General features: G+C 34.8%; 1 protein-coding gene across 1 annotated transcript in view; it reads right to left on the reverse strand.

Moving 5' to 3' along the window:
- LOC123528950 (muskelin-like) overlaps nt 1-23464 on the reverse strand; it is a 28166-nt gene extending 4702 nt beyond the window's left edge. The window contains exons 1-19 of the mRNA XM_053521467.1: nt 23364-23464; nt 17070-17139; nt 16395-16537; nt 15684-15772; nt 15240-15349; nt 14698-14890; nt 14192-14266; nt 11275-11343; nt 10453-10565; nt 8496-8609; nt 7733-7890; nt 6911-7052; nt 6424-6628; nt 5661-5728; nt 4766-4842; nt 4172-4283; nt 3601-3678; nt 3057-3221; nt 22-94 (exon numbers count right to left, since the gene is read on the reverse strand). Of these exons, the coding sequence (XP_053377442.1) occupies nt 22-94; nt 3057-3221; nt 3601-3678; nt 4172-4283; nt 4766-4842; nt 5661-5728; nt 6424-6628; nt 6911-7052; nt 7733-7890; nt 8496-8609; nt 10453-10565; nt 11275-11343; nt 14192-14266; nt 14698-14890; nt 15240-15349; nt 15684-15772; nt 16395-16537; nt 17070-17139; nt 23364-23437 (2128 nt within the window). The 5' untranslated portion in view covers nt 23438-23464. The remainder of the gene's footprint in view (nt 1-21; nt 95-3056; nt 3222-3600; nt 3679-4171; nt 4284-4765; nt 4843-5660; nt 5729-6423; nt 6629-6910; nt 7053-7732; nt 7891-8495; nt 8610-10452; nt 10566-11274; nt 11344-14191; nt 14267-14697; nt 14891-15239; nt 15350-15683; nt 15773-16394; nt 16538-17069; nt 17140-23363) is intronic.
- Between the last annotated feature and the right edge of the window lie 832 nt (nt 23465-24296).

Consider the following 24296-nt stretch of genomic DNA (forward strand, 5'->3'; position numbering starts at 1 on the left):
CAAAATGATACGGTCACTTACAAGAACTTTGGCACTCATACATTTCTTCATCCTCTTGACCACTTGTGAACAAGGTGGACGCCAGCAGATGAAACTGTAATTTAAGATATTTTTCAGGGTTTACCATAATAACTTCATCCTATGAAGTGTGATAACTGAAGGCTAAGACATTCTTTAGTTACTGAATGGAAACTGTTTACAGTATCAAGGTCACTTTGACCTTGACCTTTGACCCCCTCCCGCATTCAAAAAAAAAAAACAACAACAAACAAGAGATCACAGAGTGATCTTGGCGCCCACCAATGTGCCATTTTTGAGAATTCCAAAATTTTAAGACTTATTGACTAGCTCAAGGTCAAATTTCATTTCCGTACAAAACACTGTGCATGTGGTCAAAATTTGAAACCTGTAGCTTGAGAAATGTGAAAGTAGGTCACTATAATCAATTTCAAGGACAAAGTTCTTTGTACACAAAACTATGCATGTGCATCAAGTTTGAAGGCTGTAATTTGATAAAATTTGAAAGTAGGTCACCAGGTCGATCTTAAGGTCAAAGTTTATTTTGGTACACAAAACTATGCAAGTGGTCCAAATTTGAAGGCTGTAGCTTTAGAAATGTGAAAGTAGGTCACTAGGTCAAAATCAAGGTCAAATTACACTTCAGAATACAAATCTATACATGTGGTCCAAATTTAAAGCCTGTATATTCAAAAATGTGAAAGTAGGTCACTAGGTCAATGTCAAGGTCAAAGTTTGCTTCGGTACACAATCCTATGCATGTACGTCTAAACTTGAAGCCTGTACCTACAGGAATGTGAAAGTAGGTCACTAGGTAAATCTTAAGGTCAAAGTTCATTTCGGTACACAAAACTATACAAGAGGTCCAAATTTGATGGCCGTAGCTCGAGAAATGTGAAAGTAGGTAACTAGGTCAAAATCAAGGTCAAATTTTAGTTTGAAGACAAAACTATGCATGTGGTCCAAATTTGAGGCCTGTACCTTCAATAATGTGAAAATAGGTCACTAGGTCAATGTAAAGGTCAAAGTTTGTTTCGGTACACAAAATTATGCATGTGGTCCAAATTTGAAGGCTGTAGCTTGAGAAATGTGAAAGTAGGTCACTAGGTCAAAATGAAGGTCAAATTTCATTTCGGAACACAAAACTATGCATGTGGTCCAAATTTGAAGCCTGTACCTTCAAAAATGTGAAAGTAGGTCACTAGGTCAATATCAAGGTCAAAGTTTTTTTCAGTGCACAAAACTATGCATGTGGTCCAAATTTGAAGGATGTAGCTACAGAAATGTGAAAGTAGGTCACTAGGTCAAAATCAAGGTCAATTCATGTCAAGGTTCATCTTGCCACTCAAAACCATACAGGTGGTCCAAACTTGAATGTTGTAGGTTATTGACAAGAAGATTCTAAAAGCTTTTCCCTATACAGGTCTATATGAACCATGTGACCCCCAGGGCGGGGCCATAATTGACCCTAGGGGATGATTTGAACAAACTTGGTAGAGAACCACTAGATGATGCTACATTACAAATGCCAAAGCCCTAGGCTTTGTGGTTTGGACAAGAAGATTTTCAAAGTTTTTCCCTATATAAGTCTATGTAAACAATGTGACCCCCGGGGCGGGGCCATATTTGAACCTAGGGGAATAATTTGAACAATCTTAGTAGAAGACCACTAGATAATGTCGTATACAAAATATCAAAGCCCTCTGCCCTGTGTTTTTGAATAAGAGGTTTTTCAAAGTTTTTCCCTATATAAGTCTATATAAACCATGTGACCCCCGGGGCGGGGCCATATTAGACCCCAGGGAAATAATTTGATTTATTTTGGTAAAGGACCACTAGATGATGCTTCATACCAAATATCAAAGCTCTAGGCTCTGTGGGTTTGGACAAGAAGATTTTCAAAGTTTTCCCTATATAAGTCTATATAAACCATGTGTACCCTGGGACGGGGCCATATTTGACCCTAGGGGGATAATTTGAATAATTTTGGTAGAGGACCACTAGATGATGCTACACACCAGATATCAAAAGCCCTAGGCCCTATGGTTTTGGACAAGAAGATTTTTAAAGTTTTTCATTTCAGTTGCCATGGCAACCAGAGTTCTGCATGGAATTCAATTCTTTGAAAAATTTTGAAAGGGGGCCACCCAAGGATCATTCCAGTGAAGTTTGGTGTAATTCTGCCCAGTGGTTTTTGAAGAAGATTTGTTTAGAAAATGTTGACGGACACATGACACACGACAGACATTGAGCGGTCACAAAAGCTCACCATGAGCCTTTGGCTCAGGCGAGCTAAATATAGATATGTGTCCATGTAACACTGGTAACCCCAACTTCCTGTCACTACACATGGTTTCATGGCTCGAGGTGAAGTATTTTTAAGATATTATATTATTTTGGTAGAGGACCACTAGATGATGCTTCATACCAAATATCAAAGCTCTAGGCTCTGTGGGTTTGGACAAGAAGATTTTCAAGTTTTTCAATATATAAGTCTATGTAAATTTTAGAAATAAACAAAGGGCCATAACTCACTAAAGAATTGTTGAACCAGTCTGATTTTCAGGGGGACAAAATTAGGGTACCAATACATGATTCTGACAAAGTTTGGTCAAAATCCCCCTGGTAGTTTCTGAGGAGATGCGATAACGAGAAATTGTTAACGGAAGGACGGACGTCGGACCACGGACGCAGAGTGATTTGAGTAGCCCACCATCTGATGATGGTGGGCTAAAAACAACAGAGTAACCTACAGACCAAAGGTAATCATCCTATGGAGTTGAACTGCTAAGAGACTAAGCATTCCCATTATTGACCAAAAACCAACTGTTTACCACTCAACAAACAAAATATCCCCTCTTCCTCAAAGGGGGTTATAGTAAATATTTATAAAGCTCATCTAAAACACAAGATAGACAAGTTATTGGTACCTATTTTAAATCAATGCTGTCAAGTATTTGGATTTGCTAGAGACTTGAGAAAACTGAGAGGTAGAAATATGGTGGACCATAAAGCCAAAGTAGTGAACCATGTAGTACCTCTTGTGTTTCACTATCACTGTTATGGTCTATGACAGCTGCAAGATCTCTCTGAAGGTATAACATGGCTTGCTGCTGGTCCTCACTAGATAACTCTTGAAAACGGTACTTCCTCATCAAATATTTACAACGTCGAAGCAAGTTTATAGGAGAAGGCCGACATAACTGCAAAACCAGATAAGTAAGTTTCATCAGAATTTTTTAATTTCTTTCAGTGTCAGTTAACACTAAATAGCATACTTTTGCCCCAAAATTTCAAAGTAAAAAAAAAAAAACATAGAAGGAATTTTCAATTTGATGGTGTTATACTAAGCAAAAATTATTTTTAAGTACATTTGCAAAATATCTAATAACTGATCCTCCCTTACCATTTCAACACATAAAACTTGTGACTTACCACGTTTTAGTTTTAAGCTGCTGAAAATGACAGGACGATGAATATAATGCACTGAACAACCAGAGATAACTGTATAAATGTTTGTGTCAGACATCTTACATTTAAGAAATGACTTTAATTTTGTACAGTCAAAAACCTTTTACATACCTCTAAGCACCAAAAATCATCTAATCTCATTTTAGGAAGACTCTCCTTGCCTGGGTTACCTCCAAATAAATAATGCACCTACAAAACAGCATGATAAATACAAACTTTAAACATACTGGTATTAACATCTATCTTGCCATTCATGTACATTTTTATTAACTTCTTGAAAAGAAAACAAGACAGTGAACCCATATGTAAGCCCTGTATTTATGAAGTAGGTGCATGATATTCCAAGAGTTTCACAGCTTAGATATTTGATCCCAGATGGCCTTTTGTACCAAGCTTCATTAAGATTGGTCAATAGACCAAAACTGTGACCTCTAGAAAGTTAACAAACCAATTGTAAGTTACAAACAAAAGACACAAGGTGAAAACAGTCTGTCACCAATGTGAGCTAAAATTATGCAAACTCTTCAAGTCTTAAAATGTGGCATGATGATGCACCAAGTCAATTTAGATTTATTAATGCAACAATTAATTTCTGTCTCCGACACAAGGTGTCCATTATCTAAAAAATTTTTTTTTCAAAAAATCATTCAATCCGTAGAAATATGGTAAACCATTACCATACCTTTCTCACATGATCATAAACAAGTTGGTGAGCAAATCTGGGAACTGGTTCAACATGCTGCATCTTAGTCCAGTATTGCTGACCTGTATTCTCATTCTTATATATACATGACCTGAAATACACATATCAATTCTATACATTTCTACAGTCTATGAAGATAATTCAATGTAAACAAAGAACCTAACTCCTCTTAGGTATACAAAAATCCAGTATTAAAATATTGGTATCAAACTTGCATAAAATACTTAAAGTCATCTACTGCACTTGCAATTTTATTTTTCATTAACTTCACAAGTGTCAGTCTTAAATGAAAAAGGTTGCTCCTGATGTTACACACATATAAGATAAGCTTGTGTCACTGATAAAATTATTATCATAACAAGCCTTATACAACCAACTTTCAACATCTTTAAAACTGTTATCATATTCTTAAACTATTGAGCCCTTTTTGTAATTTTTCATACATGTTTTGAGCCTGTCAGCTGATCAAAAAATGTTTAACACCCATTAATCTTCCGAAGTCTGGTGACTAGAACAACAGAGCAGAATTACGGAACTTGTGTTGAACCCAAACAAGATGATAATAAAACTTACCATTTACATTTATTTATATCATAGACCCAAAAAGAATTTTTCACATTATCTCTTTTATCTTTGTCTTTACTTAGACCCTGAAATAAACAAAAACAATGAATGAGCCACGCCATGAGAAAACCAACATAGTGCATTTGCGTCCAGCATGGATCCAGACCAGCCTGCGCATATGCGCAGACTGGTCAGAATCCATGCTGTTCGCTTTCAAAGCCTATTGCAATTAGAGAAACTGTTACCCAACAGCATGGATCCTGACCAGACTGCACGGATGCGCAGTCTGGTCTGGATCCACGCTGGTCGCAAATGCACTATGTTGGTTTCTCATGGTGCTGCTCAAATAAAGGTCATACATGTAAACAGATAAAAGCACAGGAAGGTTATATATCAAATGTTAATGGAACACTGACTTACAGTATCAAGTGTTAATGGAACACTGACTTACAGTATCAAGTGTTAATGGAACACTGACTTACAGAAGTGTTTTCTTGAAAATGTTCTCTGTCAAATCATGTTTATATTTATTCTAAAACAAGCAAAGCCATTTCACTTGACTACTACCTACTGGCTCATTTTTTATACTCTTGGGTAAAAAAATAGACCTTCTTGTGATCTTTCTAGAACAAAGGAAATATTTTCACGTAAGTTTTCACTGATGTCGAGTACACTTGATGAAAAATTGATACAGTATACAATTTCTTTGATCATTAATGGCATTTGCAAGCATATTTGTTGCGGACAAAATGCTGATTTATAAATATATAAACAAACATGGTTCATAAGTTCTTTTTGTTTGTATAAAGTTCTGCAGAAGACATAAGTATGGGTCAAAGACCAATTAATCAGAGTTATCAAAAAAAAAAAAACCTCAAAAAAACTGAAAATATGATGGACTTACAGAAAGTACATGTATCTCATTTGTATCAGGATCAAGTGTTGCTCTCTGTGTAAACCCTGCTGCTGGGACTGTAATATACAAAGCAATGTTTAAGTCCTGGTACCATATTCATAAATGCTTTAGTATAAAATTAAGGTTTAGATTTCAAAAAGGTAAATCTTCTTTAAGCTCTTTCGTTGTCATTTAAGAACAGACAATGGTAAAACTGTACATGAATATGTAATGGGTAGCTACAAACATCTCAGCAATGCACCACTAATATGTATATGACATAAACCAAGTTTATGTTTCAACTTTTTAACTTGCTAACAGATTTGTTTATAATGCACTGATAGTGCTTAAAATGTGCTTTAATGGACTATATTTAAATGAAAATCACTAAAGTTAAACATAATGTCATAAGATACAGAGGTGAAGGACACAATTATGGAATAATAGTCATTTGTCAAATTGTACCACATATCACTCCCTTCTGAGCTAGCCTGTTGGTCTTAACAATTCCACAGATCTGTGAAGGTTATTCATTCATACAAAGCAAGCATGTTTCAAGTGGAATAGCTCTGCCTTTTAGCAATGAAACAGCCATTACTGAATTTCCCCCATGGTCCTGTTTTTTATTGGTCAAAGTAATTTTATCGCAAACAAGTAATAAAATGTCTATCAAATATGCTATCTTTGGTATAAAACTAACACTGCCACTAACTAGTCCCTAAATTTCCTTAACAAACATTTTGAACAAGTGATATATGTAAACAACCCTTACCAGATCTTTTACTAGGATCTTTGAGGAAATGTCGTATATGCTGATACCCAGACACTGGATTATCAGGTCTGCCTGTCACACTAACATCTTTCTTTGTTCCATCTGAGATAATCTCAATCCTGCAGTCATCCACATGATACATGAGAAAATCATTCAGGTACTCTTTAGATCTCTGACCAGCAAAGATAAACAGAGCTCTCTTTTTCTGAAGGTAAACAAACAAAATGTCAAATCAGTTATATAGCCTCTTAACGTAGGTACACTGTTAGATAAAGTTTTCCCTTACACTAAGGAAACGCTAAATCTTTTTCTTTTCTTTATTCCTTTTCCATCAACTATCCTCAAGAGAGGTAAATGTTTAAATGATTGTGTAGTTAGGGTTTTACAGATTTTAAGGTAATTATAACAGACATAGCCTATGGTTAAACAAAATTTATTCAATGCCATCAAAATATGTTTCAGGATGATATATATGGAAAACACTTACTGGATGAAAAAGCATAGAATGACCTATTCTTGACCTCAATTCTGTACAATCATCTCGTAACTTTGTCCATGTGTTAGTAGGTATATGGTACGAAAATAAACCACTAAATTGTGGTGTAGTGCTTCTCTCCCCTTCTGTCGTACTGAAAAAGCGTAACAAATAACAATACTGGTAAGTTGCAGATTTAACATTGTTTATTTCACAAAATGATGGAAAATGATATATACCTTTTACATTTTTACCTCATTCTGAAAAAAGTTCAGGTGAGCAATTTATTGAAGAGATTTTTGAAATATATAATTGAGCCGCACCATGAGAAAACCAACATAGTGCATTTGCGACAAACATGGATCCAGACCAGCCTGCGCATCCGCACAGTCTGGTCTTAATTCATGCTGTTCGCTAACAGTTTCTCTAACTGCAATAGGCTTTGAAAGTGAACAGCATGGATCCTGACCAGACTGCGCAGATGCGCAGGCTGGTCTGGATCCATGCTGGTCACAAATGCACTATGTTGGTTTTCTCATGGTGCGGCTCAATCATGTATATTTAAACTCAATAATAAATATTAATATGGTCAAATGTGTATTAAGCAGCCAGCCACAAGTGTGATAAAATCCAGTCAAAGGCAGGAGGCTGCTTTAGACCTGTTAAAATATGAATAAAAATTTAATTTTGGAAAGTTGGCTGACTGGCAGTGGCTGCTTCAGGCAAGCGGTTGCTTAACACAGGTGATCACTGAGATAGGTTCAACTGTAGTAACAAATGCCTATCCTTTGTGGTATAATAACACAGATTTATTTTTTATGTTAAAATACATACCAAGTAAGGACTCTTCCACCAAAAACATATAATGTTTGTTGTTTAATGTCAATCACCATTTGATGGTCAAAGATGAGTTTAGGACCTCCCATAGCAGCTGTGTCCTCAGTGATTAACATCCACTTATTGTTCTCTATATCATACATGTAAAAATCACTCTGCAAAAATATTCATGTATATGATCTTTAAGAAAACTCTGACTATTCGTCTACTGTACAACAGAAAAGAGAAATGATGATAAATTTTTCACACTTTCATTTTCATATGAATTCTCTTCACACTAATATAGCATTAGAATTTATAGAAGATAATAAGTGTATAATATTTGAAAGAATGATGTAGCCATTTCCACATGATGTCTTTCTTATAAGTTGTATCTTCTTTGTAATATGGTAAAATAATCTACGATTCTGTTTCAGCATCAAACTAAGAGAAGACAAAATTAAATGTATTTATTTGTGTCAAACTTGTGCAATAGCTTAAACCACCCTTGTGAGACTGCCAGTTTGTCTAGCATCAGCTAGCCTGCATGCTGATTCAACACAACAATTGCAGTATAGTTGTCAATGGTAGCTTTATAGACTACGTGTCAGAACAGTTACAAATATATTTGTGAAAATAAAAGTACTACACAACCTTTTAATCATAGAACAGACTTATAATCAGTATACTATCCATTCTGCAATACATGTATTGCAATACATGTATACATTTCAAATCAGACACAGTAATCAATTAAAAAATATTCAAAAAAGTTCAATACCTTTAAATTTTCCTCAGTTCTCATGGAGGAATCGAGATACCTCCCAAGAGTAAATATTTGTTTTCTTTCATAATCAAGGCACATTTTATGACAAGATCTGGCTGAAGGGCCACCCTGAAAATGCATTTCAAAGCATTACAAGAAATAAACAACTAAAACAATAGTAAGAGCTGTTGGAGGACAGCAACGCTTGACTATACAACAGCCTTGTCAATTAATACTGAAGTCCAAAAAGAGGCATAATTTTGTAAAATTGCAACACAGGGTTAAGAAATCTGTACAATGCATATCAGCTCATGACAATAGACAATTGTGTGAAATTTCAATTCATTACCATTAGCGGGTACTGAGATACCAGCTTAATAAAAAATTTCTAAGTCCAAAAACGGGCATAATTTTGTAAAAATGCAAAGTAGAGTTATGGAACCTGTGCAATGCATGTCAGATCATCACAGTAATCAAGTGTGTGAAGTTTCAATCCATTCCCATTAGTGGGTACTGAGATACCAGCTTACATACAAAAACTTAACCAACATTTTCTAAGTCCAAAAAGGGGCATAATTTTGTAAAACAGCAAAATTGAGTTAAGAAACCTGTGCAGTGCATGTCAGATCATCCTAGTGAACAAGTATGTGAAGTTTCAATCCATTCCCACGAGTGGTTACTGAGATACCAGCTCACAAACAAAATCTTAACCAAATCGAGAAGCTGACGCCGAGGCATGTGTGAGTCCATTTGCTCTAACTATTCTTTGAATAGTTGAGCTAAAAATAGATGTGTGTCCATGTAACACTGATAACCCCAACTTCCTGTCACTGTATATGGATCCATGACTCTAGGTGACATATTTTTAAGACATATGCAACACAAACTTAATCACTTTATGTGTATTTTTCACTAAGTCCAGGGACATCACTCTTGTCCGGTTGTGTGAATTCCCAATTAAAACATCAGGTGCACAACTTCACATGCTTAATAACAATCCTGTCTAGGTCACATACTTTTTGAGATATGCACCAGACATACAAACAAGTAAAAGGAAAAAGGGCAAATCTAAGTACCTCAAAAAAATCTGAGGGGCACAAAAACATGAGCTTGCAGATGAGGTATTTTTCGATTACTTTCATTTTGCAACTTGACCTTAAGCAGTAAAATTTTGCTTTGTTAACAAACAAATTGCATATTGTGGCTGTTTATCTTACTGGTAGGTAATGGTTAATATTCCTCGTAGCATTGCTTACAAATTTTTACCAAAACAATAAAACCACATGAACTTTATTTCTTCACAGGAAACAAATAAATGTGAAACATTTTGACAAAATAGAATAACACTAGATGCCTACGAGCAACATGTCGAGCCCGCCAGCTGTCAAGATTTGACATGACCTTTGACCTCCAACTGTGACCTTGACCTTTGAGATAGGAACCTGGGGTTAGTGCATGACACTCCATCTCACTGAGGTTAACATTCGTGCCAAACATAAACAAGATTGCTCCATGCATGTCATTATGGTCCGGAAAAGCTGTCAAGATCTGACATGACCTTTGACCTCCAACTGTGACCTTGATATTTGAGATAGGAACCTGGGGTTTGCGCATGACACTCCCTCTCGCAGAGGTTAAGATTCTGCCAACTACAAACAAGATTTCTCCATGCATGTCAGTTATGGTCTGGACAAACAAATTGGGACAGACGGACACACGACGCACGCACATAAACCGACAGCCATTTGGATGACTATGTCTTCGCTTCTGCAAGTCGGCGCAACAAAAATTCATTATTACATACTTCAGTGTACAAATACAAACTTGAAACTATTTTAAGTCATTGAACATTCACTCAAAAGTAAAACTACCTGATGAGCAAAACAATTTTCCCTTTCCTAGAATCTTATTCCTCACTCAATGACCAGAAGGCTTTGATACCTATATCTATCAAATCTACATGCAGACCAACCTCTTCAGCAGCATTCCTAGATATACAAGTCCACTGTCTGGTGGGAGAATTATAGCACCATAAATCTGCCAAGTCCTGGTTGCCATCCCAACCACCATACAGATACAAGCTCTCTGTAATATATATGAGTTTTTTTTTTAAAGCAAACACTTTTTGAAATTTATAATATATGTAACATTTTCATTCACTACTATATATACAAATGTTACATACTGGAAAAAATGAGTGATGTTTGCATTTAATGTTCAATTATTCATTTTTGTGAAGTACTTAATTTTTGTGAATTTCATGGTTGTATAAATCCATAAAATTAAATCCCAATGAACAAAGAAAATTCCTATGCACTTTCTCTTTAAACTTACGATTTCCATAAAAGTTGACCCCCACGAAATAGCTGTTTTGGTCAAAAACCACAAAATGAAATGATTTCACAGTATTTTTTATTTATCTACCACATTACTTTCCTTTATTGTAAATTTATCAATGGACATCGTGTCTGAAGTCATTCTTCATTCACCTCTGATCCTTATGGAAAAGTTTTACATAACAAAACAGAACTAGTGTAGAATCCAGAAAATATGGTTATTGGCCAAGTGTTATTGCCTTTGTGTCATATGATGCGGGTCATAATGAGGAATAACTATTTTAAGTTTCAAGCAAATCCATCAAGTAATAACCGATAAAGTGAAAGTGCATTGAAACTTTAACCAAGGTTTGGACCCAGAGGCTAATGCGAGTATGATAGCTCCCTAATATATTCAAGCTTAAAACTGCCTTAAACCTACATCACACAGACACAAATCGCAATAAATTATGTCCTACCATTGTATATATCCAAGGCCATTTGATGGCCACCTCTCATGCCAGGCTGACTATCTGTAGCATCAGTAACTGCAAGGAATAATAAACAGGACAGCATAAAATCTACAATAAACTATTTAACCATTTAATTCTAGACCACAGTATATCACTGTGTCTGATAAATAACTAACATACAGGTTTGTATTATGTATTTTCATACCATTTAGTATTTTTTTCACAGCACTGAAACACATTTTCTATATTTACTCTACTTATTTAGAACTGATGTACATTTAGTGCATTTGTGATTATTACTGGAAAAACATGATTCTGAGTAGCATATCTCTGCAACCTACGGGTCGTAACTACTTCACTCTTAGACAGGCTAAAAAATACTGCTGATGCAGATACAAGAATCTGAGCTGCAAGTTGTATGCATCTCATACAGTTACAACTTGTAAAACAAGCTTAAATTATGTTGCTGTGGTAAAGTTTAATTAGTTTGGAAATAAGTCTAAATACTGGCAACATGGAATAGGTATTGTTATTGTTTATGAAATGATTTTATATTATAATTCTGTGAGTACCTCAAGTTTTTATCAAGCACATGGCTTTCAGTTTCATCTAATGTGAAAAAAAATCACATGTGACTATGTGACCTTTGATGCTAACACAAATGCCCACCGGCAGAATGTCGAGCCCGCAAGCTGTCTAAGTGTGACCTTGACCTTAGACCTGGTTCTTGCGCATGAAACGTCGTCTTATAAGGGTAAACATTCATGCCAAGTTACATCAAAATCCCACTATGCATGAAGAAGAAATACTCCGGACAAACTTCAATTTGACCTATGACCTCCAACTGTGACCTTGACCTTTGAGATAGGAATATGGGGTTTGCACATGACACTCCTTCTCATTGTGGTAAACATTCATGCCAAATATAAACAAGATTTGGTCCATGCATGATAAAGTTATGGTCTGGAAAAAATCAGACAGACGCACATACACCGACCCGCCGAAAGTGACGACTAAGTCGCGATCACTGCAAGCGGGCTCAACAATAACAAGAGCTGTCCATAAGACAGCCAAGCTCGACTATTCGAAATATTGTCACAGAAGCTGGAAATTATTACCCAAAATGTTAAATATCAAAAGAGTTTTAAGTTCAAAAGGGGACATATCAGAGTTATGGGACTTGATGCTATCAACTAGTTTTATAACCCCGAAGAAACATTTAAGTTTCAATCAATATCTGCATTAGTTTTTGGGGATAGTAACTTGCATGTAAAACTTTAACCAGAATTTTCTAAGTCCAAAAGGGGGCATAATTTGCTCAAAATACATGTTAAGAGTTATGGAACTTGACCCAGTGAGGTAGGTAATTGATCTAGAAAAAGAATAAATAAGTTCCAAATCTATATGCCTTTTAGTAATAGCTGTATGTACTTGCACGCAAAACTTTAACCAGAATTTTCTAAGTCCAAAAGGGGGCATAATTTGGCCAAAATACATGCCAGAGTTATGGGACTTGACCCAGTGAGGTAGTAATTGATCTAGAAAAGAAAAAATAAGTTTCAAATCTATATGCCTTTTAGTAATAGCTGTATGTACTTGCACGCAAAACTTTAACCAGAATTTTCTAAGTCCAAAAGGGGGCATAATTTGGCCAAAATACATGCCAGAGTTTATGGGGCTTGACCCAGTGAGGTAGGTAATTGATCTAGAAAAAGAAAAAATAAGTTTCAAATCTATATGCCTTTTAGTAATAGCTGTATGTACTTGCACGCAAAACTTTAACCAGAATTTTCTAAGTCCAAAAGGGGCATAATTTGGCCAAAATGAAGGTCAAGTTATGGACTTGGTGCTATCAACTAGTTTTTTTAACCCCGAAGACACATTGGGAAATTTTCAATTCAATATCTGCATTAGTTTTGGAGATAGTACTTGCATGTAAAACTTTAACCAAATTTTCTAAGTCCAAAAGGGGGCATAATTTGCTCAAAATACATGTTAGAGTTATGGAACTTGACCCAGTGAGGTTGGTAATTGACCTAGAAAAAGAATAAATAAGTTTCAAAGCTATATGCCTTTAAATGATAGCTGTATGTACTTGCATGCAAAAACTTAACCAAGGTGTGACGCCGACGCCGACGCCGACGCCAGGGTGAGTAGAATAGCTAGACTATTCTTCGAATAGTCGAGCTAAAAACCGTAACCATGAAAAACACTGGAATTATATTTTTTGTTTGTTTTTTATTATTATAAATTTCAGCCATTTTGGGCACTAGCCACATTTAGAATTTCTAGTCTGATTTGATCTGATTTGGGTTTGTTGGCGCACCAGCACAGCACACATAATATAGGGCTTCATCTAATTAGATAAAAATAAAATTATGAGGTATGTTATAAACTCTGACTTTGAGGTGGGACTGCAATAAAACTTTCAGGATATCTTTGTCAGAAAAAAGGCAACATTTTACATATTTTTTTGAACATTTATTCAAGATATCTTTAGATTCAAATAGATCCTACTTCCACTATCAGACCCATAGAATGATTTACAGTTTATGTCTGTATACTGCAAAACAATTTATTTATTTATTTATTTGATTTTTATGGCGCACCAACACAGTATAGGTTATATGGCGCCAAACAGGACTACAAATTTTGGTTTCACATCTCATTTACATCGAAATAAAAATCAAAACAAAGCTGCAATGTAAGAAAAACTCTTGTTACGTATCTGGTCGATCAAACACATTCCACATACTTGATGACCGGGAACTCCTAGGAATCTCTTATTGCAACACTACATGGGTAAGAAATGTAGTAAGAATTTCAACAAAAATGCCAATGTCTAAACTAAACACTATTGCGTTTAAGTGTTTTATAAACAACATAATACATCTGAATAATAACTATCAAACTGATTCCAAACCTGGAGTAACTGGCTCTATAGCTGTCCACTTTGGTTTGTAATCCTGGTCACTGATATACTGCTCAAATAAACCTTCTGAAAACATACATTGTTTTAAATATGAACAATTTATTCTGCATTTCTAAGCTTATAACGAAGGTCATCATCACTATATATATATATATATATATATATATATATATATATTTGTTTTAACAGACTTTACTACAACTTACTGTATCTAGACTAGCAATCAATTCCCGAAAAGTCTCATAGTCTCATTATATGCATTTTTGACTGCTTCTATACTTTTATTCTCAACAACCTTTAATACCATATATATATATAATATATATATATTCATTCATTGCAAGTGCTTTCATTATTATACCAAGTAATTACCCTGCAGATCAATTAAAGTGTATTTCTATCAACTATTTCAACACAGCAAAGAAGTATTCATCACAAACATGCATATGTTACTAAAAAGATTAAATTTTTGATTAGCGGAAAACTGCAGACATTACCTTCACAGGCTTTTGTGATGAGATCTTCACAGGCATCGTAGTTTCCCTGTGTAACAAGCAGACCATGTAGTTCTGTAAGGATGGGATGTTCGAGATCTACACGCGTCTTCTTCTGTAACGCTTCATACGCCTCCACATACTGTCGCTGACGAAAATGTTTCAGGCATAATCGAATGGCTTCTTTTTCTCTATACTAAAAATATAACCATACTAACAGTGACTGCAAAAGTTTCACTTTTACCCTGTAAGGACTATAAAAAGATTTAAAAAGTTCAATCCCAATGCAAGGCACATGGTAAGTAAGTAACTAACTGAGACTTATAGCATATCAGTCTCCGATAAAAATTAACTTTGATTAGACGTCATGACTACTCGCATTCTTGCTGCGTCGTGAAAAATATTCATGTAACACTACATTTCATACTACAATGTACAGTTCTGGCAAACACCATTATTATTATATGTGTTATCTAACAGCCTAAACAGAACACAATAAAACTACTAATATCCATGAAATCGGTAGTATCTGTAAATTCACTTACTGTATTATACCAGTTCATACACGGTTTCACAATTTCTGGGTCATCTATACCATTAAGCTGAACATGCCATATACTGAAGTTAAAACTAGGACCCCAAGTCTGTAGTGGCACTGAAAAATACAACCTGGGCATCAGTTATAGACAACGCCTTTGCAATACATGTACATAAAATAATCAGTACTTCTACAACTTTAGTAAGCTATTAATATCAGCCCAGTAAACACTATGATCTGAGGAAATTTTAATACTGTTTTACAATAACAGAAGTACTTCAGACTCCAAAATAGTATAGAAATCAAATATATATAAATTATCTAAGTTTGAAACACAAGAGTAGATTTCTTATTTCTTACGGTATATGGACACTTTCAGAAAATATCAGTATTAACTCCTCATAGCTAGCACACAAACTTCACAAAATGATCCCTCAACATGAGCTCTTACCAATTTTTATGTATCTACAAGGGAAATGATTGCAGTCTATTTCGTTTTTGAGAGGAAATGTTTCTGCTACATGGTCATTCTTCAATCCACTGAAACACAAAAACAAAGACATGTATTACACGATACAAAAATATGATTCAGGTCTACAGTACTACTGGTAATTACACAAGTACTATCTGTTTAATTAAATTTAAACTGCTTGTAATTTATATCAAATTTTCATCAGCAAGCCATTGATAATGTACCTTAAAAAAGTCTGAAAATGCTAAAAGTAAATGTTCTAAGGTTACAGATATAATGTATAGCGTTCAATTACTGTTCTTTGTTTTTGTTTTGTTCAGCATTGCATCGACACAAATATAGGTCATATGGCAACTTTCCAGCTTTGATGAAGACCCAAGGTGCCCCTCCATCATTCATGTACTATTTCATTAGTGGCAACAACCCGTGTAGAACCACCAGCCATTTGTAAGCCAGCTGGATGGCTTCCTCACATGAAGAATTCAATGTCCCACGTGAGGCTTGAACTCACATCGGTGAGGGGCAAGTGATTCGAGGTCAGCAACCTTAACTACTTTATTATTGTATTACCTGTTTTCTAACCTAGGTGTAACCTCCACAGCAATTATGAAAGATAACAGTCATCTTCTCTATTTAATATGATGATTAAGTGCTAACAAACTATAAACAGAAGTCACATGACACACATACCTCTCCAGCAATTCAACCATGTGATCATCACTGAGACCACCAAACACCTTGAACTTTTTCAGGTTGCATACATGGGTCTTCTCGTATTTACCAAAAGTAATTGAATCAACAATGGCCGGCTGGTCTAGCTTCAACAACAAAAACTGCGGGAAAAAAAATTCTTAAAACGCATGCATGTGCACAACCTTGAACGTTTTATTGTGTACTCAAAATGGCTACCAGTTAAGATCTGATCCCTACTTAGAATTAAGTATATCCCCTAATCTTAAACAAAACATTAAAGTATGCAAATTTTACTTCTTGAATTGAATGCAGATCGTCAACAAAACTGTCTGAACAGATACCGGTAATAACTGAAAACATCTTCTGAAGATCATTAACATGAAACATAACGCTTTTTTTGAAAAATATTTCGAGGTATTTGAAATTTTAGTCCTGAATATCTTAAAAACTGATAAACAGCTCTAACGAGAGCTCTCTGTTTACACCTGAAACTCTCTATTAATAAGCACAAGCATAGGCTGTTTTTATCTATATAATTATCAATAGGCAATGAAAAATACACTAAAAATTATTCTGATGAAGAAAATTCGCCAATCTTATCAGCATATCAGATAATTTTCTTATTTTAATGAATTTTATGTCATTTTGTGGCTTCCACTTTTGGAAACATACCTGTGGGGGATGATTGGAGTCTGACGACCACCTTGAAGACTGATCTGCTGGTTTATCAACGTAAATATTTCTGTGAAATACAATACAAACAAACTATATAACAAATGAAAGCTTTGGATAACACCAAAATTAAAACCAACAGTAATCTACCTCAAGTTTTCAATGTCTGCTTTAAGTACGAAAAGAATTAACAGAACAACATGTTAACAAGAGCTCGTAGAACATGAAATGCCACCCTTGATGCATTCAGTAATTGCATAAGAAACAGAAATTATTAGGTCACTGTACACAAAAGTTCTACTATCCTGGGTCAATGTGACCTTGACCCTTGACTTACTGACTTCAAATCTGTCACCTGCTGATCATGATCAACCTCCCTATTCAGTTTCACGGTCCTAGACCCAAGCGTTTTTGAGTAATCATCCGGAAACTGTTTCACTGTTCCGGATCATTGTGACCTTCACCTTAAACCTACTGACCTCAAAATCAATATTGGTCATCTGCTGATCATGACCAACCTCCCCATTAAGTTTCGTGGTTCTAGGACTAAGCGTTCTCAAGTTATCATCCGGAAACGGTTTAACTATTTAGAGTCACTGAAACTTTGACCTACTGATCCCTTAATTAATAGGGGTCATCCACTGGTCATGATTAACACCCTTTTCAACTTTCATGTTCCCAGGCCCAAGCATTTTTGAGTTATCATTCGGAAACCGCTTAACTGTTCAGGGTCACTGTGACCTTGACCTTTGACCTACTGATCTCAAACCAATAGGGGTCATCTGCTGGTGATGACCAACCTCCCCATCAACTTTCATGATCCTAGGCCCAAGCGTTCTTGAGTGATCATCCAGAACGGATTCGTCCACAATACAGACCAACCAACCAACATCTGCAAAACAATATACAATGTACCCCTCCTTCAAAGGGGGCATAATAATGAGTGACTATCCTGGCAAGGTGTCAACAGTAACACCACACAAACACTGAACAATAATTTAATATGTTACATCAAAAGAAAGCAAAACTCATTACACCTCGATAATCTAAATGTGCGCACTGACTTCCTTTCACTGCACATGGTTTCATTACTCTAGGTGAAATATTTTTAAGATACCACACAAACTTTAGCACTTAATTTGTATTTTTCACTACCGGTAAGTCAAGGACCACAACTAATTTTGGTCCCACTGTGAGAAATTCCAAACTGAATACATGGTACACATCTTTCACATGCTGTATTATGATTCTTTCACTGGTTGTAGGTGCAGATGGGAATATCCTGCCTCCAGGGTAACTGTTTAAGGCGGAAACGAGGCACTTACAGCCAGTGATAGAATCTTTTTCTTGCATACCAAATTCAAGAAATAATAGTAAAAATCAAATCAAATGAACTACTTTCTTTTTACAACTATTTTCCTACAGCAGCATGTTTAAACAAAACACAGGAAATCAACACCTGTAAACAGGACAAACAAATAACAATGTTGAGTTCCAGTTTTAATTTACTGCTTGCAACTTTCGTCAATTATGGTTACTCATAGTCATAAGGGTTGGACGTTCTTTAATTTGTTCTTTAGGAAAAAAGAAATTTGTTATTTTGTTCAAAAGCATGTTAACAAAACATTATAAAAATGCAAAATGAAATGAATTTTAGAAATAGATCCACAGTTGATTATGTTATTTACTAAAGACTGAAACACAAAAACTATATACATAGTTTTCTTTCTTTTCTGCACATCTTTTTTAAACTGGACATAGGTCTTCCCATTAACAAAATCCTTCTAAACTGAAAACCCCTCTAAAATGAACTTTTTCCCTGGTCCAAAAGTGTACAGTTTGGAAAAGTTCAACTGTATTTTATTCTATATGGGCCACAATTAGTGCCAATTTAGATTGACAATGTTGTTCAAGGAGTTTGTTGAAATTAATGTGACCATAATAAAACTGATGTTCAAATATGGTTTATTATTGATATTCCACTGTTGAAACCAAAGGCTTTTCCAGAAGAATTCAATGTAGCCACAATCGCTTCTGTGCTGACCCTGTATCATTGACATCTCTGATCATCCGTTGCTTTGAATGTTATAAACATGTAGCTTTTTTATGTTCTTATTCTGTGTTGCTTTATAACATAGAAGCTGATAAGTCCCTTTACAGGGCAGGAAGCAATTTAACCAATATTAATAAAATCTCCCTGAATCTATTATATTTCCTGAAAATTTTGACCAGTTCTTAGTCTCTCACCATATTAGTTGTTTGGTCAACTTTTCCAGCAACAGCCGGTAATCAATATGAATACTGATAATCAATATGAATACTGAGAACGGTATTTACAAGGCGTTAAAAGACTATATTTTATCTTTAAAAATGGGGCATTATTTCAAAAATTTGTTTTCATATTTTTCTTGTTGTTTTAAAAACATCGCAGACATGTAGGAAACAGAAGTATTTATAATTCTTTAATCCCGGGAAAAACACAAACATTATTTCAACAAAATACTTAGTAGCAATTTGTACGCCGTAATCAGCTTTTATTATTTTTCTTGTTTTTCTCTGGACTGATGAATTAAAATAATAAATTTTTTCTTAAAAGTATTTAAGACATGGACTGTACTCATGAACAGTTGACTTTGTTTTACTGCTTGAGTAAACAAGATAATGGCAACCGGACATCTAGACCCAGAGTCTTAATGTTTAAGGTAATTGCTGGTAAAAGTTATGATTAGTTATCATAAAGTTGCCTTTATTACATTTATTTTTGTAAATATTTTATGTATTTATAATTAGCTCTTACTCTGCATATTGAATATGAAATTTTAACAGCGATTTCCGGTAATCACTGGCAAAATCCATACATGTCTTAAATACTGAAGAAAAACATAAAGCTTATTATTTTAATTTGCCAGTCCCGGAAAAACAATACACGCTTCCGATTACTGCGTACAAACTGCTATCAATTATTTGTCGTTTTCACAGGATTAAAGAATTGTAAATACTTCTGTTTCTTGTGACTTACATGTATTTAAAACAACGAGAAAAATACAGGAACAAACTTTTGAAATCATCTCCCATTTTTAAAGATAAAATATAATCTGCTCTTTGTAATACAAATTATGCTGTGTTCTCATAATTCCATGGCTCTTAATTTCCAAAATTGCGCAGGTGCGTTTGATGTTACGTATTTGCATGTTGTTTTTTAAAGACACTGATTCTGGTATGCCTGGTATGTGGCCTATGGAGATCATAAGGTCTGCGTATTGGCGATAAGGGCCAATACACAAGTCAGGACCATTGGTAGCCTTGCTTCTGTTTTTCATAATAAGCTGCTGTATAGGAGAGATCGTGTTTGTATACAAATTCTATTTTTAGAACTGATAAGACAGTGATCGGGTGGGCAGAAGCCGACCGTCCATGTTTTTTGTAAACAGTGATGTTTTTCTAACGGTCTAAACTTTCTTAAAACACAAATTACATAAATAATTTTTTGATCAATGGAAAGGTTATAAAACAAGCAATTTATTGATTACTTTTAATTGTTATTTCGAAATAAAATGGATTAATTATGAACGCTTAACTTACACTGTTTTTCTAAAGGTTGTGAAAATCACTACGCCGCTTTTAAAATTATATGTCATTTAAAACGGTTATTCATTGAAAAAAGATATTTGGATACAAAAATATGAAGATTGTTAGTATTTCAAATCTTTTTGAATTTTGAAAATCCATAAATGAGCAAAAAAGTTATTAAAAATTAAAAATTCTGATTCAATACGCAAACGGTGTTAAAATCATTTGTTTTGCCAACCACCAGATAAACAGATGTTAACGCGTGACGTCACGGCGATCTCTCCTATAGCTACTGTGCAGTAAATAAATTGTAGGTGATATTTCTCACCTTTATAGCAAATCAGTTCTCACCTTTATAACGAGTTTAGAAAGCTTGATTGAATTAGGGCTAAATAAACAAAGTAATAAGATACAACAGTGTTTTATCATATTTTTAATAAAGTCAGTTTTTTAACAATTACATCTCATTATTGCTGTTTTTTTATTATCAAAAATATAAAAAATGCATTCAGACACATAGCTTTTAGAAGTAATAAATTATTGTGTATTTTGAACAATGATATAATTTATCTTTATTGCTGGATTTTATTATACATAAAAGAAAGTTAACATTATTTAGACAACACAAGAGGAATTAAGCATTTTTAATATATAACATCCTTCTGTCTATATACCTTCTTTATCTATTAAAAATGCAACTGAACGCTTCTTTAATTTGTAATAAAATCCAGCAATTATCTTTTTTTTTCGTTTTTATTTTGTTACTTTTGTTAAAAAGATCATAATCATTGAATAAACAAACTTGTAATTTCTCTTATTAAGTTTTGAATAATTATTTTATGGTGAGAAATGCTTTGCTATAAGAGTTATAATTTAATTGGCCAGGACATTACTCAACATGACTGAGCAATCAAAATTAGTATCTTATCAATTAAAATAATTTTGTGTACATGCTGAAAAAAGACTAAAAAAACAACAGCATTTCAATTAATAAAATGCAAAACACAGGAAATAACCAATTTACCTGTAGGCAATAAAATTTATGATTCTCTGACAATAATTAGGCTACATGTCAAGTCTACAGGGGTTTTATGGACCCTTATCAGACTGGACCAGACAGGATCTTGTATATTGGGGATTAAAAAGTCTGGTATTTGGGGGGGGTCACTTATATAGGAGATTTTCTTTGCCTTTAACCAAAAGTAGCTGCAACCTAAAATAAAAACATGCTAAGTCAAAAAATCAACAAGATATGACAGAAACTAAAAAATCTCACCAATGTATGTTGACCTACATTGGTCTGGATCAGTTAGCAGCTTCTCGTTGAATCCCTGGCTCTGATTGGCTAACTGATGGTCGCTATGGTGAAGGGTACCTTGACAAATTACACTGCTCAGTATTTAGTTAGGAGACTGCTTAATGTGTTGCTACAATTTTGTCACAATCGGTTTGCATGCTTGTATTTAAATAAATTTAAAGTTTTTGTATGCCACCCTCTTTTTCCTTAGCACTGAAAAGTTTGTTTTTCACATTTCCATATTTTTAAGTAAATATGCTATACTTACCTGTTTATTGCGCATTTTTGGATGCTCACAAATCTATGTTTACTTTTCCGAGAAACTTGCATGCGCGGCAGCGGCACAAGCGTAATTTGAGAGCCACGGAATATTGAGAATAAGGTATACAATCTCAATATTCATATATTGATTACCGGACCTCTAGCCTGCCCTGTATGGGGGTAAAGACAAAACACTGACCGGATCACTCAAATCAACACACTACTGACCAGTCAGTTCACAGACCAGGGCCTGTACGGGTTGTCTATACTGGATATACATACATAAAATCGAGATGGTCCAACGCAGGGCCGCTCGATGGGTCACCAGTGACTATTCAAATTACAGCAGTGTCACACACATGTTAAAGCAATTGGGGTGGCGTTCCCTTGCAAACAGAAGAAATGATGCCAGGCTACTGATGTTTTACAAGATTGTCCATGAACTGGTTGCAGTGCCAATGCCATCTTATATTTTACCTCCTACCCAGCTCACTAGACACATGCATTCCCAATCTTTCCGGCAAATTCAAACACCCTGTAATTATTACAAGTTCTCTTTCTACCCGGCTACCATCATTCTCTGGAATTCTTTGCCAGCTGACATTGCTCAAGCACCTACCCTGGACCAGTTTAGGCAAGGGGTAACCAAACTGGGCCAGGACTTCTGAGTAACCAGGCTGTTTTTAATCCTTTTACTGTACATTTCGCCTTTTTATTAGCACTATCAGCTTTTTCTCAAATTCTCACAAATACTTTATGTATTACTTTAATTCTCCTGTACATTCCTGCTTTTAAACTCTTATGCTCTGACGCGCACCTGCATAAAATACTCGCAAGGGTGTCATGCAGTATTTATAGACAGATAGATATCTGGACTCGGAGTGCGAGTTACCGGACCCCTAACCAAAATAATTCAATGTTCAGATTGTTTTATATTCGTGACAGGGCAATCTAAACGTCAAAATTTTGTAGGACCGACATAATGGAGAATAAATCACAGTACACAGTCATGTAAAGTTATTGGTTTTATAATAAAAAATTTTGTGAAAAAAAAATTGTATCGTGAATACTAGTGATAAATCAATTTTTCAACCATTCTCCTCTGTAACTTTTATTGCAAGTTCAACGAATTTTACGATGTGTTTATGTTTTAAATATAAACTTACTCCGGGACATAGTTGTAAGAGAAACTGGACCATTTGTGAATGTTAAATTTCAACGTCGCTATTTTGAACGCCATTTTTAAATCCTAACGATTTACTTTATTGTTGTCATCGCATCGGTATAGATACAAGATACAAGATACAAGATACAAATTTTATTTAAAGTCGGTGTTAAATATACAGACAACATTAGCTATGTATTGACCGACATCAATAACAAATAGTATATTTAATAACATAATAAATATGTACCTATTAAAAGAGTCACAACATAATGTCATTAGCAAATCAAGTTTATAAATAGTACATGAGTTATACATACAAATTTGTTAAACCTGAAATAGATCTGTTAATCTTGGCCTAGGCCTAAAAGCTAGTTAAAAGCAAATAGATGGTAAAACACTGAACTGAAAAAGAACACTAATGCGTTTTTAGAAAATGGTTTTACTATACGCTGCACATGATTTGAAAAAAATATATGATACTGGCATGCAGTTCCATGGTTTAATATCGGGCTGCTATGACTTTTGTAGGTTGCGCATGAAAGCTATATTACACTTGTTAATCTTTTATCAGCTTTTCACAAAACGCACCCGTATACTACTCAACGCAGCTAATACAGAAATCGCATTACAAGCATGTTTTAATGTCGGGCTGCTGTGACTTTTGTGTTTGCCCCTCTCTACCACTGAAGATATGCCTTTGAAACTTATGTTCTGATCTACATTTTGAGGGGTCACACTGCCGATTCGGTTCACTGGTTATGGCAGGGTGACGGTATCAATTTGGAGAAAATTTCAGATTTACAGAGCTAATGTTACTATACGCTGCATTTGAAAAAAACGTATGTATACGATACTGGCTGTTCCATCTCATGTTCATCTTGATGATTCTGGGTATGCGAAACTGGGTCACGTGCGGTCCAAAACTAGGTCA

The sequence above is a fragment of the Mercenaria mercenaria genome, chromosome 13 (assembly GCF_021730395.1).
Source record: "Mercenaria mercenaria strain notata chromosome 13, MADL_Memer_1, whole genome shotgun sequence".
NCBI classification, from domain to species: domain Eukaryota; kingdom Metazoa; phylum Mollusca; class Bivalvia; order Venerida; family Veneridae; genus Mercenaria; species Mercenaria mercenaria.